Source organism: Danio rerio, chromosome 23 (genome assembly GCF_049306965.1).
Source record: "Danio rerio strain Tuebingen ecotype United States chromosome 23, GRCz12tu, whole genome shotgun sequence".
NCBI classification, from domain to species: Eukaryota; Metazoa; Chordata; class Actinopteri; order Cypriniformes; family Danionidae; genus Danio; species Danio rerio.
The window spans coordinates 1,212,501-1,231,300 of NC_133198.1; the positions used below are offsets into that span (position 1 = coordinate 1,212,501).

The window sequence follows — 18,800 nt, forward strand, 5'->3', positions numbered from 1 at the left end:
AGGGGGGCTAATAATTCTGACGTCAATATAATATAATATAATACAACAGTGATGTTTTATATAGATACAAATCTCTGTATATGAGTAAATGTGTAACTCACCGCAGAGTCCTGTACTTTATCGCGGTCGATGCTGGTCTGTCTGCCGATGTTGGCGTAGTATCCGTTTGCTGTGTTCTGGTCTTTGGGGAACCCATCCAGACCTTGCATGTGCTTGTATCCCAAATGCATGAGAGCGAGTCGGTCATCAGATACGCCGCCTATCAAACTATACACATGACCCTGAGGAAGAGATGAGGAAAACATATAGTCTGATAAAACAGCGATGCTGATTCTCCACGTCATCATGGGCTGAAGAACCAGAAGCGCTGGACTGTGGCATAATAAAAGCTCCGCAGCTTATTAGCCACATCAGCAATTGCTTTTCCCTGTAAGACATTTAAGTGAGATGGCGAGGCAGTGGCGCAGTAGGTAGTGCTGTCGCCTCACATCAAGAAGGTCGCTGGGTCGCTGGTTCGATCCTCGGCTCAGTTTGCGTTTCTGTGTGGAGTTTGCATGTTCTCCCTGCCTTCGCGTGGGTTTCCTCCGGATGCTCTGGTTTCCCCCACAGTCCAAAGACATGCGGTACAGGAAGGCTAAATTGTCTGTAGTGTGTGTGTGAATGTGTGTGTGTGGATGTTTCCCAGAGATGGGTTGCGGCTGGAAGGGCATCCGCTGTGTAAAAACTTGCTGGATAAGTTGGCGGTTCATTCCGCTGTGGTGACCCCGGATTAATAAAGGGACTAAGCCGACAAGAAAATGAATGAATGAACATTTAAGTGAGTCAAACCCCTTCACAAACAAGAAATTATGTGGGGCAGGAACAGATTTGGTCCAGGAGGAATTGATTGGATATATTATGGTTGGCTATTAGTGGATCTCATGTGATTGAAAGGTTTATCCTGCCCTCGATAGTAAACATGTCACCAGAGTAGTGGTTTACACTGGCTGCCTGTATTCTGTATTCTGTATTGCTTCTGTAAGGCTCTAAATAGTCTCGCTCCTGTTTATCTAACCAAAGCTTCTTAATGAAAAGGAGAGTTGTGCTGATTAAAGATGGACCCTTTTCACATTGGCGGGTTTCTCAGCAGCAGAAGTCATCATAGTATTTCATAAAAGAGTCCATTACAAGTAAACAAGAATTTGACACAACTAATGATGGAGTTAGTACCGTAAGGTGTTGTGCTGCTCACCTGCTCCAGCTCCACAGGGACACCCAGGCCAGACAGGTGCAGGGTGGCCAGCAGGAGAGAGGAGGGCTGGTGACCCCAGCAAGAGGACACCTGGAGATGCACAATCGCAGTGGACTTGAGGCCAACATCAGACTGCCCTGCTTTAGAGATTGTCTTTACTGCATCATGAAAAATCATCTGGCTTAGATTTTGCAAAGGTTTGCCACTGGAGTCCAGACCTGAGGAGCAGAAGAGGAGACCTGTTCACCAAGAGCTGCGGGTAGTTCACACTGTGGTCCTGATACACCCAGCAGATGATTAGCAGAGCAATGATATGCTTATTTGTATGTTGTTTTACGAATTGGAGCATGTTTAGCAATTCATTGGTCCTGAGATCTGATCAATCGTTCCCTCTCCTTGTGCCTTTTATGCTAAATTCACATTATGCAATTTTAGCCCTGATTTTAGCTTGCTGAAAATCTGTAACTTCTACAGAACAGGACACTCAACCATAGCTAAAATCTATCCCTGTGATGCTGACAACGAACATGCGAGGATCCAAATGCAGGATTTATTAGCAGGATGGTCAGGCAAGCAATGGTGAACACAGGAGCAAACAGATGTATGCTGGAAATCCAGAGTCGTGGAAAACAGGCAGATGGTCAAACAGGCAGGCAGCATACAGGAATAAACAAACAAAACAAAGCTAGGATCTAACACGGCAAGACAAAACAAGGATCGTAATGTTGACTATACAGTTAACCAAGACCAAGTAAGCCCTATATATGAGTGTGTAATCAGTCATTAAGCAGCATCAGCTGCAAATCAATGGTGACTGGGAGCAGGTGTGTGTGTGTGTTGCATGACAGAATCTGTAGTTCGTTTTGAGGCAGGAGTGTAGTTCACGTGAATGCGAATGTTCTCCAGGGATCTATTGTGGTTAGATCGCTGGTGATCGTGATAGTATGCAATGCTTCTATCTATATGCATGCTAATACTTTCGGTTGATTTAATTACAGTACTGTTTATCTCAAATATGGTTTTCTGTAAGCCCTCAATAGATGCCAGCAGATCAGTTTATTGTAATATTAATACAACAACAGTTGACATTCGAAATAATTTAAATATTCCTAATTAACTAACTTGTCATTATTATTTATTTATTTACTGTACATTTACCCCTTTGAGCTAATTTGCACTGTCTGCACTAGTTGGATCCTGTCAAGAGCCCCAAAATACATTTATTTATGGTAATGTGTTCAAGTGCGACATTTATATCCCAGGCTCATCTAATGCAGGTCAACCCACAGTTGTTTTTCATTGCTGGTAGCTCTGTGGCATCTGCTTGGTGTGTCAGGAAACTTTTAATTTATTTTCTACCTGTTAAGTAGTCCTGGTGCTCCTCTAGAAGCCTTAAAGTGATGTTGAATCTTCTTTGCTGGTCCCACGACCAAGTTTGTGGGCAGTTCCTACTTCCAAACATCCTCCTAAGGTCTTCATAATGAGACACACAAACATCTGATGACCAACAAAAAAACAGTCAATGGAAAACTGTAGTCGTTTACTCGTTTACTGTTTAATTACGTATTAAGAAAAGCCAAAACGTCTCAATATTAATCACACTGGTGATCAACAGTTTTGAATGTGGTTTATTGTTATTGAGTCCGTCCTAAAGGCACTGGTTTGAGCACATCACCTCACTAATCACAATCACTTGCCTGAAAATGAGATCTGAGTATGTGTAAATGAACACAAAATGTAATCATTTGGACTACATTTCCCATCATGCACCTCACATACACCAGTTCTTGATCACCACTGATTGCAAACACACTGAAACTCACGAAGACTGATTACCAGGACTATAAATGTACTCCTAACGTATCCAGCACATGTTTTACACAGCAGACGCCCTTGCAGCTGCAATTCAGTACTGGGAAACACCCATACACACACATTCACACACATACTCATAAACTACGGTTAATTTAGTTCATCAATTCCCCTATAGCACATGTGTTTGAGCTGTGGGGGAAACCAGACCCAATGCCAACACAGGGAGAAAATGCAAACTCCACACAGAAACACCAACTGACCCAGCTGAGACTCAAACCTTCCAGACCTTCTTGCTGTGAGGCCACAGTTCTAACCCCTAAGCCGCTACTTACTGCTATTCAAGTATCTGCTTAATAATAATAAAAAAGTCACCATTGTTTGAAGTGAGCTGACCTCTAGAGGAGTCTCGGTTGTGTCTCAATGCCTGCAGATACTGCTCAGTGACCTGCTTCATTTCCTCACACTGTCTGTGGACTCTGTCCAGCTCCTGTAGAGTTCTAGCAGGGGACAGAGGGTTTCTCACCTTGAATAAAATAATGCAACACATTAACATACAAGAATGTCCGAAAGCATCCTGCATTGAATGATTAAAGGGGAGCTGTTATGCTCCTTTATACAAGATGTAAAATAAGTCTCCGATGTCTCTAAAGTGTGTGTGTGAATTGTGAGCTGAGAATACTGCACAGATAATGTTCTCTATCTCTCTGTAACTAACCATTTTAGGCTTTGATCTTAACTGTGGTGTTTTGGTGACTGTCGCTTTAAATTCAAATGAGATTGTGCTCTTTACAGAAGAGGGCGGAGCTACAGATGCCTGTGTGTCAGCATAGTGGCAGATTCAAAAACAAGACTAACGCCTAATGAGGGAGAGATGGGCACTAGTGGGCGGGGTTTTCCCCCTCTGATGACACGTACAGAGGGAGAATGTCAATCAAAGTGTTTCTGCAGACTGTTTTCATCAAGTCTGATTATAACAAATACAATTCATTCATGTCTAGCATTCATACACACAACTTTAGACACACAACTGTTTAAACCCCTTTTAAAAGTGATTTTTGGATAATAGGCCCCCTTTAAAGGGATAGTTTACCCAAAAATGAAAATGTCAACACGGAGATGTTCATTTTTAACATTAGATGTTCATTTTTAGATGAACTATCTCTTTACTGACATTTATAAATTGGTTTTGAGAATTCTCCAAGATAACTGAACTCACCTTTTCTGAGCCTAAACGATAATATCTGATGGGTCCAAAATAGCCATGAAAGCCTGGCGTGTATCGGCATCCACCAAACACAAAATATCCTGATGTGTCGTTGAACTGAACTGGGCGATGAAAACTGAAGAAGAAAACAAAAGCAGTTTACCACTGATCAACTACACTGAAAACTATTTAAAAATAATTATGTTTAGTTGGGTACACTGTGAAATATAGGATTTATCTGCAGGAAATATCTGCATTTTGTGTGTTTTGTGTTTATTTGTGGTTGTGAACTGCATTATGGGATGTTAATCTCTGCTCTGTCCACTTCTTATGTTGTAAATTTAACTCTAAAGTTGAACAAAGTGACTTTTACTGACATGTTAGTGGTTTGAATTAATATATTGAATATATCTAGAGAAATAAGAGTGTAGAACTACAGAAAATGTGCTGCAGTTTATTATTAAAGGTGTTTGTAGCGTAATTTACAACACCAACACACACTATATAGCACTGCAGACTAATACACATGCAGAAAACACACTTTTTCACACTTTTCAAGGTTAAAAGTTGTTGAAAGGAAGATCAAGATCCCATAATGCAGTTCACAAGCAGAAACAAAAATAAATTCATGAATCACAAAACACAGAATTTACAGATATTTTTGTAAAGTACAGTGTAAATCATGACAAATGTGTTTATAATTATATTAATTATCCACCAATGTTTTCTTTAATATATATATATATATATATATATATATATATATATATATATATATATATATATATATATATGTATATGTATGTATGTATGTATGTATGTGTATATATATATTTATATATATATATATATATATATATATATATATATATATATATATATATATATATATATATATATATATATATATATATATATATATATATACACATACATACACATACACACACACACACACACACACACACACACACACACACACACATTTATATATATATTATATATATATAAATACATTATCAGTACACTGCTAGGTTGGGGTTAGTGTAAGTTGACATGTACTGGCAAAGTTTCCTATAGTCAGTTATATGTCTGTTGAAGGAGCAGAATCAGCAGAGATTAAGCAGACAGTCCAGCGGAGAAATTAAAATGGTTGTGCCCAACTGAGTCTGGTTTCTCTGGTTTGAGATTGGTAATGCTATGCATCGATGGATTTGCTCTTCAGTGTTTGGACTCTCAGTAATGATTTTACCACACTGAACTGAGCTAAACTGAACTGAACTTAAACACTAAAAATCTGAACTACACTGTTCAATTTACTATGACCATTTATGTGAAGCTGCTTTGACACAATCTACATTGTAAAAGCGCTATACAAATAAAGCTGAACTGAATTGAACAGTCTACTAATACTACAATGGACCATGTGTTACTGAATTCTAACAATTTTAAAAAAATAAACTAATAATATTGGCCCATACTATGTCTTATTGGCCACTGCCAGAAATATATTCCCGTACAGCATAGATCTGGTTTTGCGCTCCAGGGTCACAAATATCAATTTGTTTATATTCATTCATTTTCCTTCGGCTTAGTCCCTTTAATCATCAGTGGTCACCACAGCGGAATCAACCGGCAACTATTCCAGCATATGTTTTACTCAGCGAATGCCCTTCCAGCTGCAACCCAGTATTGGGAAACACCCATACAATCTCACATTCACACACACTCATACACTACGGCCAATTTAGTTCATCAGTTCCCCTATAGCGCATGTGTTTGGACTGTGGGGGAAACCGGAGGAAACCCACACCAACACGGGGAGAACATGCAAACTCCACACAGAAACGCCAACTGACCCAGCCGAGGCTCGAACCAGTGACCTTCTTGCTGTTAGGCAACAGTGCTAACCACCCCTATTTGTTCATATATAATTTCATTTATAATTTTTAGTTTTCCCAGAGATGGGTTGCGGCTGGAAGGGCATCCGCTGCGTAACAACTTGCTGGATAAGTTGGCGGTTCATTCCGCTGTGGCGACCCCGGATTAATAAAGGGACCAAGCCAACAAGAAAATGAATGAATGAATGAATAATTTTTAGTTCAAATGAGATGTCATGACTTACTCAAATAAATAAGTGTTCTCCACAGTGTTTCCTTCCTTTCTGATTGTAATATTTGCCTGATGAAAGAAAAATGTTTAGTTTGACTTTAGTAAAACACACTCAAAAAATGACTTTTGCTACTTATTTAAGACTACTTATTTAAAATAAGCTGAAACAACACTAATCTAAAGTTGTTTTTGGAATAATCGAATTGTTTTATGTGAATCCACTTAAATTTTAAGTTTAATTAATTGATTTGTGTTTGCACAGCATGAAAGAATTGTGTGGAACCCTGTATTTTCTACAGTGTACAGTTATTTATTAGTCAGATTTATTCGTCCTGTATTTTTTCCCCAGTTTCTGTTTAACGGAGAGCAGATTTTTAACATTTCTAATCATAATAGTTTTAATATCTGATTAATATTAACTGATTTATTTTATCGTCAACATGATGACAGTAAATAATATTAGACTGGATATTCCTCAAGACACTAGTATTCAGCTTAAGGCTTCACTATAAATTCCTGACTTCAACTCTACATTCAAATACACTAGTCTCCAATGATTTTGCCAGTAGTTCTTCCTGTAATCAGCTCAGAGAAGTACACATGACTACATTTTACATTTTGCTGATGTACCTTTGACCGCTGAAAAAAGAGATCCAGACGGATCCAGGTTTGGAGGGGTAAAGCGGTGTGTGCTGTAAACGCCTGATCCTTTCCATCCACCGTTTGAGCCTGCAGCACTATATTACCTGAGGACAAATCAAACATCACAACGTGCATTTAGAAATATACAGTCAGAGTCAGAATTATTCACCCTACTGTTCATTTTTTTCCTCAGATATTTCGCAAATGATGTTGAACAGATTCAGGAATTTCTCACAGTACTGTATGTCTGATAATATTTGTTCTTCTGGAGAAAGTCTTATTTTTTTTATTTCGGCTAGAATAACAGCAGTTTTTAATAGTTTTAAAGCCATTTTAAGGTCAATATTATTCACCGCTTCAGCAATATTAGTGTTGGATTGTCTCCAGAACAAACCACTGTTATACAATGACTTGCCTAATTACCCTAACTTTACCCTAATTACCCTAGTGAAGCCTTTACATGTCACTTTAAGCTGAACACTAGTAAATATCTAGTCAAATATTATGTGCTGTCATCATGGAAAAGAGATTCATTCATTCATTTTCTTTCGGCTTAGTCCCTAATTTATCAAGGGTCGCCACAGTGGAATGAACTGCCAACTATTACAGCATACATTTATATATGTGCAGATCTTTGTCATTGCATTGATTGAAAAATATATATATAAATGGCAATTTTTCCTTTATTAAAAAAATATGCAGCATATATATATATATATATATATATATATATATATATATATATATATATATATATATATATATATATATACATATTTATATATATATATATATATATATATATATATATATACATATATATATATATATATATATATATATATATATATATATATACATATATATATATATATATACATATATATATATATATATATACATACATATATATATATATATATATATATATATATATATATATATATATATATATATATATACACACACACACACACACATATATATTTATATATATATATATTTATATATATATACATATACATATATATATATATATATATATATATATATATATATATATATATATATATATATATATATATATATATATATATATATATATATTTCTCTATATATCCAATCCAAACTTGAACTTGTATCTCATATATGTAATTTGCATATATCACCATACATTTGATTTATTTATAGGAATACTGGGATGTAAACAACAACAAGGATTGTACGGTTAATACTACTGGATATGTTGTTTGCCTATTTATGCTGCCTAAAACACAGGAAAAGCATGTGAAAACTGCTAAACTGTATAGAGAATGACTTAGTAAACAGAAAAGGGTGCAAGACTTTATGGTGGGGTTAGGGGTTATGGTTAGGGTTAGGTGTGCTATAGCAGTGCTTTTTCTTGAAGCGACCTGATTGGTAGACCTTTTCCTTTATTTGAAAATATCGAAAATGTATTTTAAATGTGGGTTAAATTGTTGGCCAAGACAGGCCAAACTTACAAGGCGCACATATTAATTACTAACATCTGGGCCAAATACTACATTTGACATCTGGCCCAAGTATTGTGTGCCGCCTTAAAGACGGTGCCACCTCTGCCAAACCAGGGCCATGTTTGGCCCACATGCTGTATGCCAGTGCCGGATGAATGCCTGCTGTGGCAGATTTACGCCAAATCTGAGCCAGAAATCTTTGCTACCTCGATATGGATGTTTCCCAGTGATGGGTTGCAGCTGGAAGGGCATCCACTACATAAAACATATGATGAATAAGTCAGTGGTTCATTCCTCTGTGGTGACCCCGGATTAATAAAGGGACTAAGCCGAAAATAAAATGAATATATTAAGGAATCAGTTTATTAGGTGATAAACGAAAGGTATAATACATGTTAATTAAGATAGTCAACTAATAATTCACAGACTTGTCTGGAAATGATAATAATAAACATGAATGTTGTCAGAATTCTTGCTTTGGAAACAATGCTTCCGTTCAGCCCACCACAAACACATTTTTGTTCATCCGTTTTACATTTGACAGTCTATGAGTAATGTATTTTCTGATCTGACTGATTAGTTCATCCTAAAACATGACAACATTGATCATCTTCAGAGCAATAATGACCATAACATGTGAGTTTATGTCAGTTCAGTGGTGTTGTTTACATTCTTACTTCCAATATGGCCGACTGCTGACGTGTCATGAAAACCCTCTCTAGTGATTTGCTTTATTTTCCCAGAAGTTATGTCATATGCTGGAATGCAGACTGACTGGCTTACCTGTGTTAGTCAACATGATGAGCGGGCTTTCATACTTCCTCTGATTATTAATATGTTTGACCACGCCACACACTGACTGGCCACACCAGCTCAGCAAGTAGAGCCACAATGACAGAGTCACACTGCGGAGAGGAGAACAGTGTCAAAAATACAGCACCATTCATCACATTCAATAACAACTCAAGCATTTTAGGAGCGCATATTAGGTGATTGAATATCACTGAGCATGAGGGGAAATAGGTATGCTATTAAATATTGCGAGCAAATTAGGGGGTGCACGATACTGGAAAAATATGCCATGTTGTCATTAAGTGTGTTGCGATAACAATATTTCTTAAGTTATACCTGACTTTAACAAAAATGCTATTTTAATTAAGCATTTAAAAAGAAATATTTATTATGTAATGATCATACTACATTTAACAGGTTTTTGGAGGTAATTAAATTAATAAAAAATCTGTCAGATTTTAATATACCACCAATGACCATAAACACTAGTTATTGGATTTTTTTTTACCTTTCTCATTTCTCAGCATTAGTGTTTTTGTTTTTCTCTATGTTCAGCTACTGGGGTCCGTTCTTCGTACCTCGCTTAAATGATCTAAGAATATTTGGCATATCCTGGATCTTTTAATCTTGATAACTGATCTCTCGCTAAATTGGTTCTTCAAACAAGTTCGCGAATCAGATTAGAATGTCTGGATGAACTGATCTGAGATCGCTGCGTGTGTTATGAAGGACAGATCTGTTGATCCTCGAAATCATGATCAGCAATGCAACGATTGGCTGACGGCATAGCAGCGTGATGACATCATCTGATTAATATTCAATTATCCATGTGAGCAAAATTACATCAAATTAGCGGTAAACGGCTTGTTAAATATGACACGGAATAACCTTCCACATTTGTTGTGAGCTGCAGGCTTTACACTTTCATGTGTCGAGAGTATTCATCATGTATTTCAATGCAAATCAGTGTATTTAGTTCTACATTTAGAAAAGATTTTCTTTATAATAGTACAGTTTTTTAATCAGTGTAAAGAATAACTGGTTGTTTCCAAAAGCATTTTGATAATGGTAAAGGCATCTGCAACTTTTGTGAAGCATCAAATCACCAGCATATTAACTGTCAAAACATGTTTATGACTGCATAAATGTATTATTGCTTTTAAAAAGTCACATATTCTGCATTTCTATTATACACAATTTGTACGAAAGCGATCTAAAAAGTTCATTTCAATAAGTTTTCTCTTAGCACCAGGTGGCAGTCTTTATACTTTCATTTCGAGGGTGCAGATTGCATACGTTTTATTAATATGTATAACTTTATTTATTTTATTAATGACTATAACTTTGTATATATAGTTAAAAATATGTACCATTTTCCCAAGTGTATATAACTACTACTGTAAGAAAATATCAGAACTCGGAACATACTTTCTGTATTATCTTTGCTTGAACTGAGCCGATCTAATCCTGTTTATATGAATGGAACTTGCTCCCGATCAGGTTTGACCTAGCAGAACTGTTGCCATGACAACAACTCTCGGATCAGCTTTGAAGAACGAAACGAACCTGGATCGTGTCAAATCGTCAATATCCAAATCCAGCTAACTGAGTAATCCACGTACGAAGAACGGACCCCTGGAGAGGCGTGGATAAAGATTGTAAAGACTTAATCTGATAAACAACCTTTAGATAAACAATGTATGCAAGCAGCGAACAAATGTTTGGCAACACATTTCAAAAAGAGTTGGTACAGGAGCAGTTTAGGGCAGCAATCAGGTAAACTGGAGAAATAATGATGTGATTTGAAACAGGTGATGTCAACAGGTGATTATTCATGAAAGGTCTAGACCTTTAGGCACAAAGATGGGCTGAGGATCGCCAGTTTGCCAACAAATACATGAGATAATGATTGAAAAGTTTATAAACGATGCTCCTCAGAGAAAGAGAGGAAGACATTTGAATATTTCACCTTCAACAGTGCAGAGCATCAACAAAAGATTCAAGGAATCTGGAGAAGTTTCAGTTTGTAAAGGGCAAGGGGCAAGCCTAAGCTGAACAACCGTGATCTCCGATCCCTCAGGGGGCGCTATATCAAGAATCCTCATTCATCTATAAGCCAGATCAACACATGGGATCAGGACTACTTTGGCAAACCTTTGTCAAGTACCACAATGCAGAGTTACATCAATAAATGCCTGTGCAAACTGTACTGTGCCAAATGGAAGCCCTATGTTAACAGTGTCCAGAAGCACCGTCGACTTATCTGGCCACTGATGCATCTGGGATGCACCATTACACAGTGGAAAAGTTAACTGTGGTCAGATGAATCAGTATTTCATGTTTTTCGGGAGAAATGGACGCTGTGTGCTCTAGACCAAAGAAGAAAAGGATCATCCAGACTGTTACCAGCAACAAGTCCAAAAGCCAGGGTCTGTAATGGTATGTGGTTGTGTCAGCACCCTTGGCAAAGGTTACTTGCTCTTCTATGATGCTCCAATAATGCTAAAAAGCACAGAGAGGTTTTAGAGCACAACATGCTGCCTTCTTCTCCAGGGATGCCCATGCATATTTCAACAAGACAATCCAAAACCACATTCTGCACACATTACAGAGTCCTGCTGCAGAGGAAGAGGATACAGCTACTGGACTGGCCTGCCTGCAGTCCTGACCTGTCTCCAGTAGAGAATGTGTGGTGCATTTTGAAGTGCGAAATGCAACAATGAAGACCCCGTACTGTTGCCCACCTTAAGACTTGTGTGCAGGAAGAATGGGACAAAATTACAGCAATGGCAACATGACAATGTGGTAAATGCTTTACTGTCCAACTTTTTTTTGTTTAAATGTGTTGCAAAAAACTAAATTGGAATACGTGTTTTGTTTGAAAAAAAAAGACAATAAAATCATGAGGAACACATTAAATAATGTTTGTTGTATTGTCTGCAATGAAACACAAGTCAAAGTAAATTTGTAAATCACTACTTTTTATATTTGTGTTTTCCATAGTGAACTAACTTGTGCTGATTTGGGGTTGAAGTATTATCGAGATAATGATATTTATTGTGCAGCACTAATGCAAATACATATAACTGGGCATTTTCTGCAAGTGACATTTGCCAGCTACTATGTTCGCAGAGTTCATGTAGAGGCCAAACACTTGCCCAGTAATGGAAATTTCCAGGTTGTTGTTGTAGAGTTAAGAGTTGACATTGGGTACTAAGTTGTTGCTATGGTGTTCAGGGTGGAATTAGTGACTTAGTCTAAGGTGTTGCTCTGGAGTTAATAGCCCCTTTCACACATACAGACCTTTCCGGAAAATTACCGGCAATTTTCTGGAAAGGTTGTATGTGTGAACAGGTCCTTTTTGAAAATACCGGTAAATTCGTTCTGGCTATTTTCCGGAAAGAGAAGTTGTAACATTACCGGTAATTTGCCGGAATGCTGCGCTGTGTGAATGCAGAAGGAAGATTACCGGAAAGAGCGCGTACACATCTAGAACGTGCTGACGTGAGACGTCTACTTTAGCCAATCAGAACAGTCAGACGCATTCACGTGGGCGCGGTTTATGAGAATAAAAGCCTTTGAATATTTTTCCAGACACATTTAGCTGCTAGATGTTAGTCAGATAACGTTTCTATGATCCTTCTTAATGCTAACTGTGTAAATAATTATCGATAAAATGTTTATGATGATCCGTTGTTTGATACCTTCAAGCTTTGCGTGTGCCCGTGAGCGCCCATAGCGCCAGCACACACACATATCATGAACATCTCGACATGCGAAAGTGTTCCTCCATATGTTTTCATTGGAGTTGTACTCAATACTGATCATCCAAAGAGTTTGTAATGTAGTCAAATGTTTACAAACACAAGCGCAGCCGTTTAAAGTTCATTTGTGGTGAATGATGTCAGAATTTACCGGCATTTTGGGATGAATGTGTGAATGCTCTTTTCCGGAAAAATTCCGTAACGTGTGAACAGCGCTTTTTTGAATATACCGGTAAAGTCGTTCCGGAAATTTTCCGGATATTTACTGGTATCACTGTGTGAAAGGGGCTAATAGTTGATGTTACGGTCTAAGTTGTTGCTAGGGGGTTATCAGTGCATTCTAGAGCATGTCTACGCTGTAGTTGAAATATACGCCAATAATGTTTGATGTTATTCTGAATGCTGTCTAGGGTATTGTTGTGATGGTATACTTGGCAAAATACTTGGAGAGGGAACATACTACGAAAGGAGCCAAAGATCTAGAGCTAATGAGAGCACAAGATACAGAACACAAAAGAGGCCAGACTTGATAAACCTCCCTCCAGAAACAACCTAGCAACCACTCAGTGTGCTTTGCTCGTACTTGATGCATATCTGTTTACCTTATTGTAACATGCATTGATTTAGTAGTCAGTAGTTAGAAATGTGAATAAAGGTTTTCCACAACAACTCTGACCTCGGCTGTTTGACAGCGAGTGTCCGTCTCCATTCCAGATCTCCGTTCTTGAAGGAGGAGAATGTGTGTATGACACCAAACCTCTCGCCGGTACTTGCGAATGGAAACGTCAGGATATCCACAGTGTCTGCAAAGGCACAGATGAATCCATAAAGGATGCAGCAGAGTTTAGAAGTATACCGAACCGTTAATGAAGCTGGTAAATCAATACAGTATCCTCAAAAAACACCTGATCAAATACTCTCATTTAAGCTCACTGTCATGTCATTCATTTGCTCAAAGTACAAACCAGCGGTACATTTAATAAGCCTCACATGAAAAGTTGTTTCAACTTCCCGCCCTACTTAACAAGGGGGCGGAGCCAAGAGCCCATCCCCGCAAATAAGTTTCAAATATAGATGTATTGAATAAAAAAAAAGACAATGTTGAAAACTCCACAATAATGTCAGGCTTCCTCATCTGATGTGGAGGAAGCAGCTCGTCTGAGCGTATTCTTTAGGAGGCAGATCTAAAGTGTGGTCTTGGTTTGCTGCAGTTTGGTCAGAGTCAGTTGTTCCTTTGCCAGATGAAGCTGTGCTTCTGCCCAGTCTCTTTTTGCAATTGTTGAAAGAGATTTAAAAAATCAGGCATTGCCACTCTTTGCATTTTTTTGTTATTCTGTAATCATGCATCACTAATAAATATTCTAAACACAAAAACATTTTCCATTGTGATGGAAATTAGTCAATTAGTAACAGAATAAAATGTATTGTTTTTGGTCAGTTTTGACAGCTGTTTGGGGGATTATTTTATGAGGCCAAACTCTTTCTACTTTGCTGTAGGCCTATACTGAAAGGCTGAATACGTTAAAGCCTATACTCACTATAGCCTGACAGATGAACAAATAAAATTAAAACCTTATGAATAAATAGTATATCTCGTAAGATACTGCATGATCCAAATATAGTTTTATTTAATATTTTTTTAAAGTTTTCATTACATTTTGGGCATGAAATCCACGCTAAATCTACCCTTCTGATGGGATCAGTTTAATCCAGGTTTTTTGGACCAAAGTGATCCAAATCCAACAAAACAGGTCTGAAAAACCACAACTAAAGGTTTGATCCAGATCAAAACCAAGATTGGATTACGTGATATAATCCGATTAGGTTATCCGTTTTTTCTTTTGAAAAACCCATTTTCAAGATTTGATCCAAACCCTTATCCAAAATCCTAGTGGATTACTTTTGAGAAACCGGGTCCAAACTTGTTCCTGGAGGTCCCGTGTCCTGCAGATTTCAGCTCTAACCCTAATCAAACACACCTGAACAAGCTAATCAAGGTCTTGCTAGGTATACTTGAAACAGCCAGGCAGGTGTGTTGAGGCAAGTTGGAGCTAAACCCTGCAGGGCACCGGACCTCCAGGACGAGATTGGTGACCCCTGCACTACCTACACACATGTCTATCCAAACAGCTTGAAAAGTAGATTTTTACCAGAGGTGCCCCTTAAATCAAGAAGCATTTATTTAGATGTCTAAATAATGTCTTGTATAAATAATTAAGTGGGTTTTTCTGTAAAGCAAGCTAAATCATTTCCCAATGGGGAAGTTAGAAGAAAGAATATTTAGCTTTCATTTTTGGGTGAAAAAAGGCAGGACACAATCCCTTCATGTTTTCCCAACACAAATCAATTAAGTTAACTTAATTGTTTTCACAGATTTAAGTGGATTAAACATAAAACATTGAGTTGTCTCAAAAACACTCAAGAATTCCGCTCATTTTAAATAAGTAGTTTGTATTTCATCTTTGCGTGAACTATCCCTTTAAATTCTGCCCTTGGTTCTGGTCAATACGGCTCTCACCTGACTCGACTGGACATGTCCTCACAGTGTTTTTGGTAATCCGCCACATCAGCCACGCTCCCCATGACACTGATCTTGTGCGTGGACATGCTGGACGTTCAGAAAGCGGTAGAGTCCTCACAAACCTAGATGCTTTCACAATTGATCCATCAACATGGTCTCCAATAAGCTCCTGTTCTGCCAAATGGAGCAAACGGGCCCTCAGAAGCACATCACAGGCCTCCAGCGGACGCCTGATGAAAAAGTCTCTCTGGTAGAGCAGAGCTGGAGGAAACACCAGAGGGAAATCTCTAGATCTGGGCTTTCCAACATTTTTAGAGTTAGTCCAGGTCCTTCTGAATACTACCGCTCCTGCTCTCGATGGCGAGGAGATTATAATTTCCACACTGACTCGACAGGCGGCAGAGCAGTTATACAGCAAGTGTACACTAGAGTTGTTCTGCACTGTGTCCGGAGCATCTTTAAAATACACAAAGTCTCCATGATCAGTCCTGTCAGCATCTGGAGACTCGGTGCAAACCTTCGAAGAGACAGATTATATAGACTTCATATGATAATTATAATATATTTTATTGATCGGCGCCTTTCTAGACACACAACACTGTAAAAAACTATTAATATTATAACTTAATATTTTGAGTTAATTTAACTGGATTGAATGTGTCGACATAACTTATATATCAAAGAGCTTATTAGAGTTAAAAAAAGAGTCTGCAGCACGGTGGCTCAGTGGTTAGCACTGTCACCACACAGCTAGAAGGTCGCTGGTTCGAGCCTCAGCTGGGTCAGTTGGTGCTTCTGTGTGGAGTTTGCATGTTCTCCCCGTGTTGGCGTGGGTTTCCTCCGGGTGTTTCGGTTTCCCCCACAGTCCAAACACATGCGCTATAGAGGAACTGATTAACTAAATTGGCAGAGTGTATGTATAAATGGGTGTGTATGGGTGTTTCCCAGTACTGGGTTACAGCTGGAAGGGCGTCCGCTGTGTAAAACATTTGCCAGAATGGTGGGCGGTTCATTCCGCTGTGGTTAAACTGTGTTGGGTTAATCGGTTGGGTTTAGGGAAGGAGCTGGGTCAAGTCAGTCGACAGCGGCCTCTGGTGGATTTATGTGAGAACAGCAGGTGTGAATGGCACTCGCGAGAGAAATTTGAGATCTGAAAAGTGTACACAGCGCCCTCTGGTGGATTCAAGAAAACAAAAACTGCAAAAAAAATGTTGCTCCTGGGATGCATTTCACAATCTCCAGAAATGTTTACAGGGGGTTTGAATCAATAATGTACGGTGGCCGAGAGAGCTTAACGCGCTGCATTTTAAGAAAGCACATGCAATTACAAAAAACACCAGCAAATAAAGAAACGATCTTCAATTTCACAGCACACATGCATACAAATTTTTCACAACACAAACAACTGAAGAAATGCGCTGCAAATTGGTCACAACACTTGCAAACATCCACGTAACACAAAGGAAATGTTTCAAGAGGACCCAAAACCATGACGCACCCTGCTGAGATATGATGGCTGCGTCCGAAACCGCATACTTCCATACTATATAGTACGCTAAAATCAGTATGCGAGCCGAGTAGTATGTCCGAATTCTTAGAATTCGAAAATCAGTAGGCGAGAAGAACCCGGATGACTTACTACTTCCGGCGAGATTCTGAAGTGCGCATTTCATGCACGCTGCGCTATCCCATAATGCCCCGTGAGAGAATTCATGAATGGAAGTGAGGCGACTCAACTGACGCAGGTAGGTCACGTGACTGTGACAAAATGGCGGATGTAGTGTGTTCGAATTGCATTCATACTGTATAGAACGTACTTTTCTAACGGCCGAGTAGTACGTTTAAATTCAAATGCAGCACCTACTGAGTAGTAGGCGGTTTCGGACGCAGCCGATGTGTTATTATGTCGTGACTGATGCTCAGTGAAGTGATTGGTGGTCTTTGAAAGGTGTTGTTTTTCGTTTATTTTAACACATCCTTATCTCCGTCATGTTTTTGGGTCCCCTTGAAACATTTACGTTGTGTTACAGGGATATTTGCAAGTGTTGCGACCATTTTGCTGCGCGTTTCTTCAGTTGTTTGTGTTGTGACTGATGTGCAACACGTGTGCTGTCAAATTGATGATGATCGTTTCTTTATTTGCTGGTGTTTTTTGTAATCGCATGTGCTTTCTTAAATTGCAGCGCGTTAAGCTCTCTCAAAATATACAAACCATCAGTAGATCAATATAAAAGAGGGAAAATAGCCCATAATAGTTACATTAACTGCATTTTTACAGAGAGAAAAATAAAACAACAAATGAAGGGAAGGGGTAAGTAAATTATGATAGTATAGAAGTGTATGAAACAAATTCAATTTAAAATGAATTAATTAAAAGCAGGAAAGCTAACAGACAACAGGTTTCTATATAGTACCAACAATCTGACAGATTTGTTGTTGTTACACGGTAAGATTTGGGTCGACCTCAATCAGAAAATATCAGAAGGTAACCTGTAGATGACATGCATATTTGTTTGTTTTAAAATTCTGTAAACATACTCATAAAGGTCTTAAACGAGTGAGTAAATGACGGCAGGATTTGCATTTTTTTGGTTGAACTGTGCCTTTAAAAGAGCCGTGTGATGTGAAACTGAATCTCGAGCGACTCTGAAAGCTGTAAAGTGAAAATAAAGTTAAATGATCTCACCGAGGACTGCAGAAGAAGAGCAGCACAGATCAAACTCAGCACAATCATCTTTTATCTGATCAACGCGACGCGATGAGGCGATCCAACATCTGCTGTTTCTGTCACTACATGATTGAGTCCGGAGCGCGCTCTTCCGTGTGTGAGAATGACAGGTGTGTGTGTGTGTGTGTGTGCGCGCGCGCGCCACACAAACTTGTATAGAGACGTTGGTATGACACAGGTATTACAACGATACAAGGTGAGGACTAGACAGAATCTGTGGACATTTTTGATACGCAAAGTTTTGTAAAAGCTAAATAATAATAATAATAATAATAATAATAATAATAATAATAATAATAATAATAATAATAATAATAATGATAATGATAATAATATTGATAATGATAATAATAATAATATTAATAATAATGATAATAATAATAATAATAATAACAATAATAATTATAATAATAACAATAATGATAATAATAATGATAATAATAATAATAATAATAATAATGATAATAATAATAATGATAATAATAAGGATAATGATAA

At 38.0% G+C, this 18,800-nt stretch overlaps 1 protein-coding gene across 4 annotated transcripts in view; it reads right to left on the reverse strand.

Annotated features, from left to right (window-relative positions):
* Positions 1-18,407, reverse strand: part of LOC101886104 (protein sel-1 homolog 3) — a 43,986-nt gene extending 25,579 nt beyond the window's left edge. Inside the window, exons 1-11 of one of the 4 annotated variants that reach the window (XM_073939641.1) lie at positions 18,261-18,407; positions 15,572-16,091; positions 13,730-13,856; positions 9,281-9,402; positions 6,993-7,108; positions 6,376-6,431; positions 4,263-4,386; positions 3,440-3,569; positions 2,591-2,704; positions 1,232-1,449; positions 102-281 (exon numbers count right to left, since the gene is read on the reverse strand). In XM_073939641.1, coding sequence (XP_073795742.1) covers positions 102-281; positions 1,232-1,449; positions 2,591-2,704; positions 3,440-3,569; positions 4,263-4,386; positions 6,376-6,431; positions 6,993-7,108; positions 9,281-9,402; positions 13,730-13,856; positions 15,572-16,091; positions 18,261-18,308 — 1,755 coding nt within the window. In that variant the 5' untranslated portion in view covers positions 18,309-18,407. Of the gene's footprint in view, positions 1-101; positions 282-1,231; positions 1,450-2,590; positions 2,729-3,418; positions 3,570-4,262; positions 4,387-6,375; positions 6,432-6,992; positions 7,109-9,280; positions 9,403-13,729; positions 13,857-15,571; positions 16,092-18,260 lie in introns of all 4 variants that reach the window. The other 3 variants (XM_073939639.1, XM_073939640.1, XM_073939638.1) reach the window with 3 other exon arrangements.
* Between the last annotated feature and the right edge of the window lie 393 nt (positions 18,408-18,800).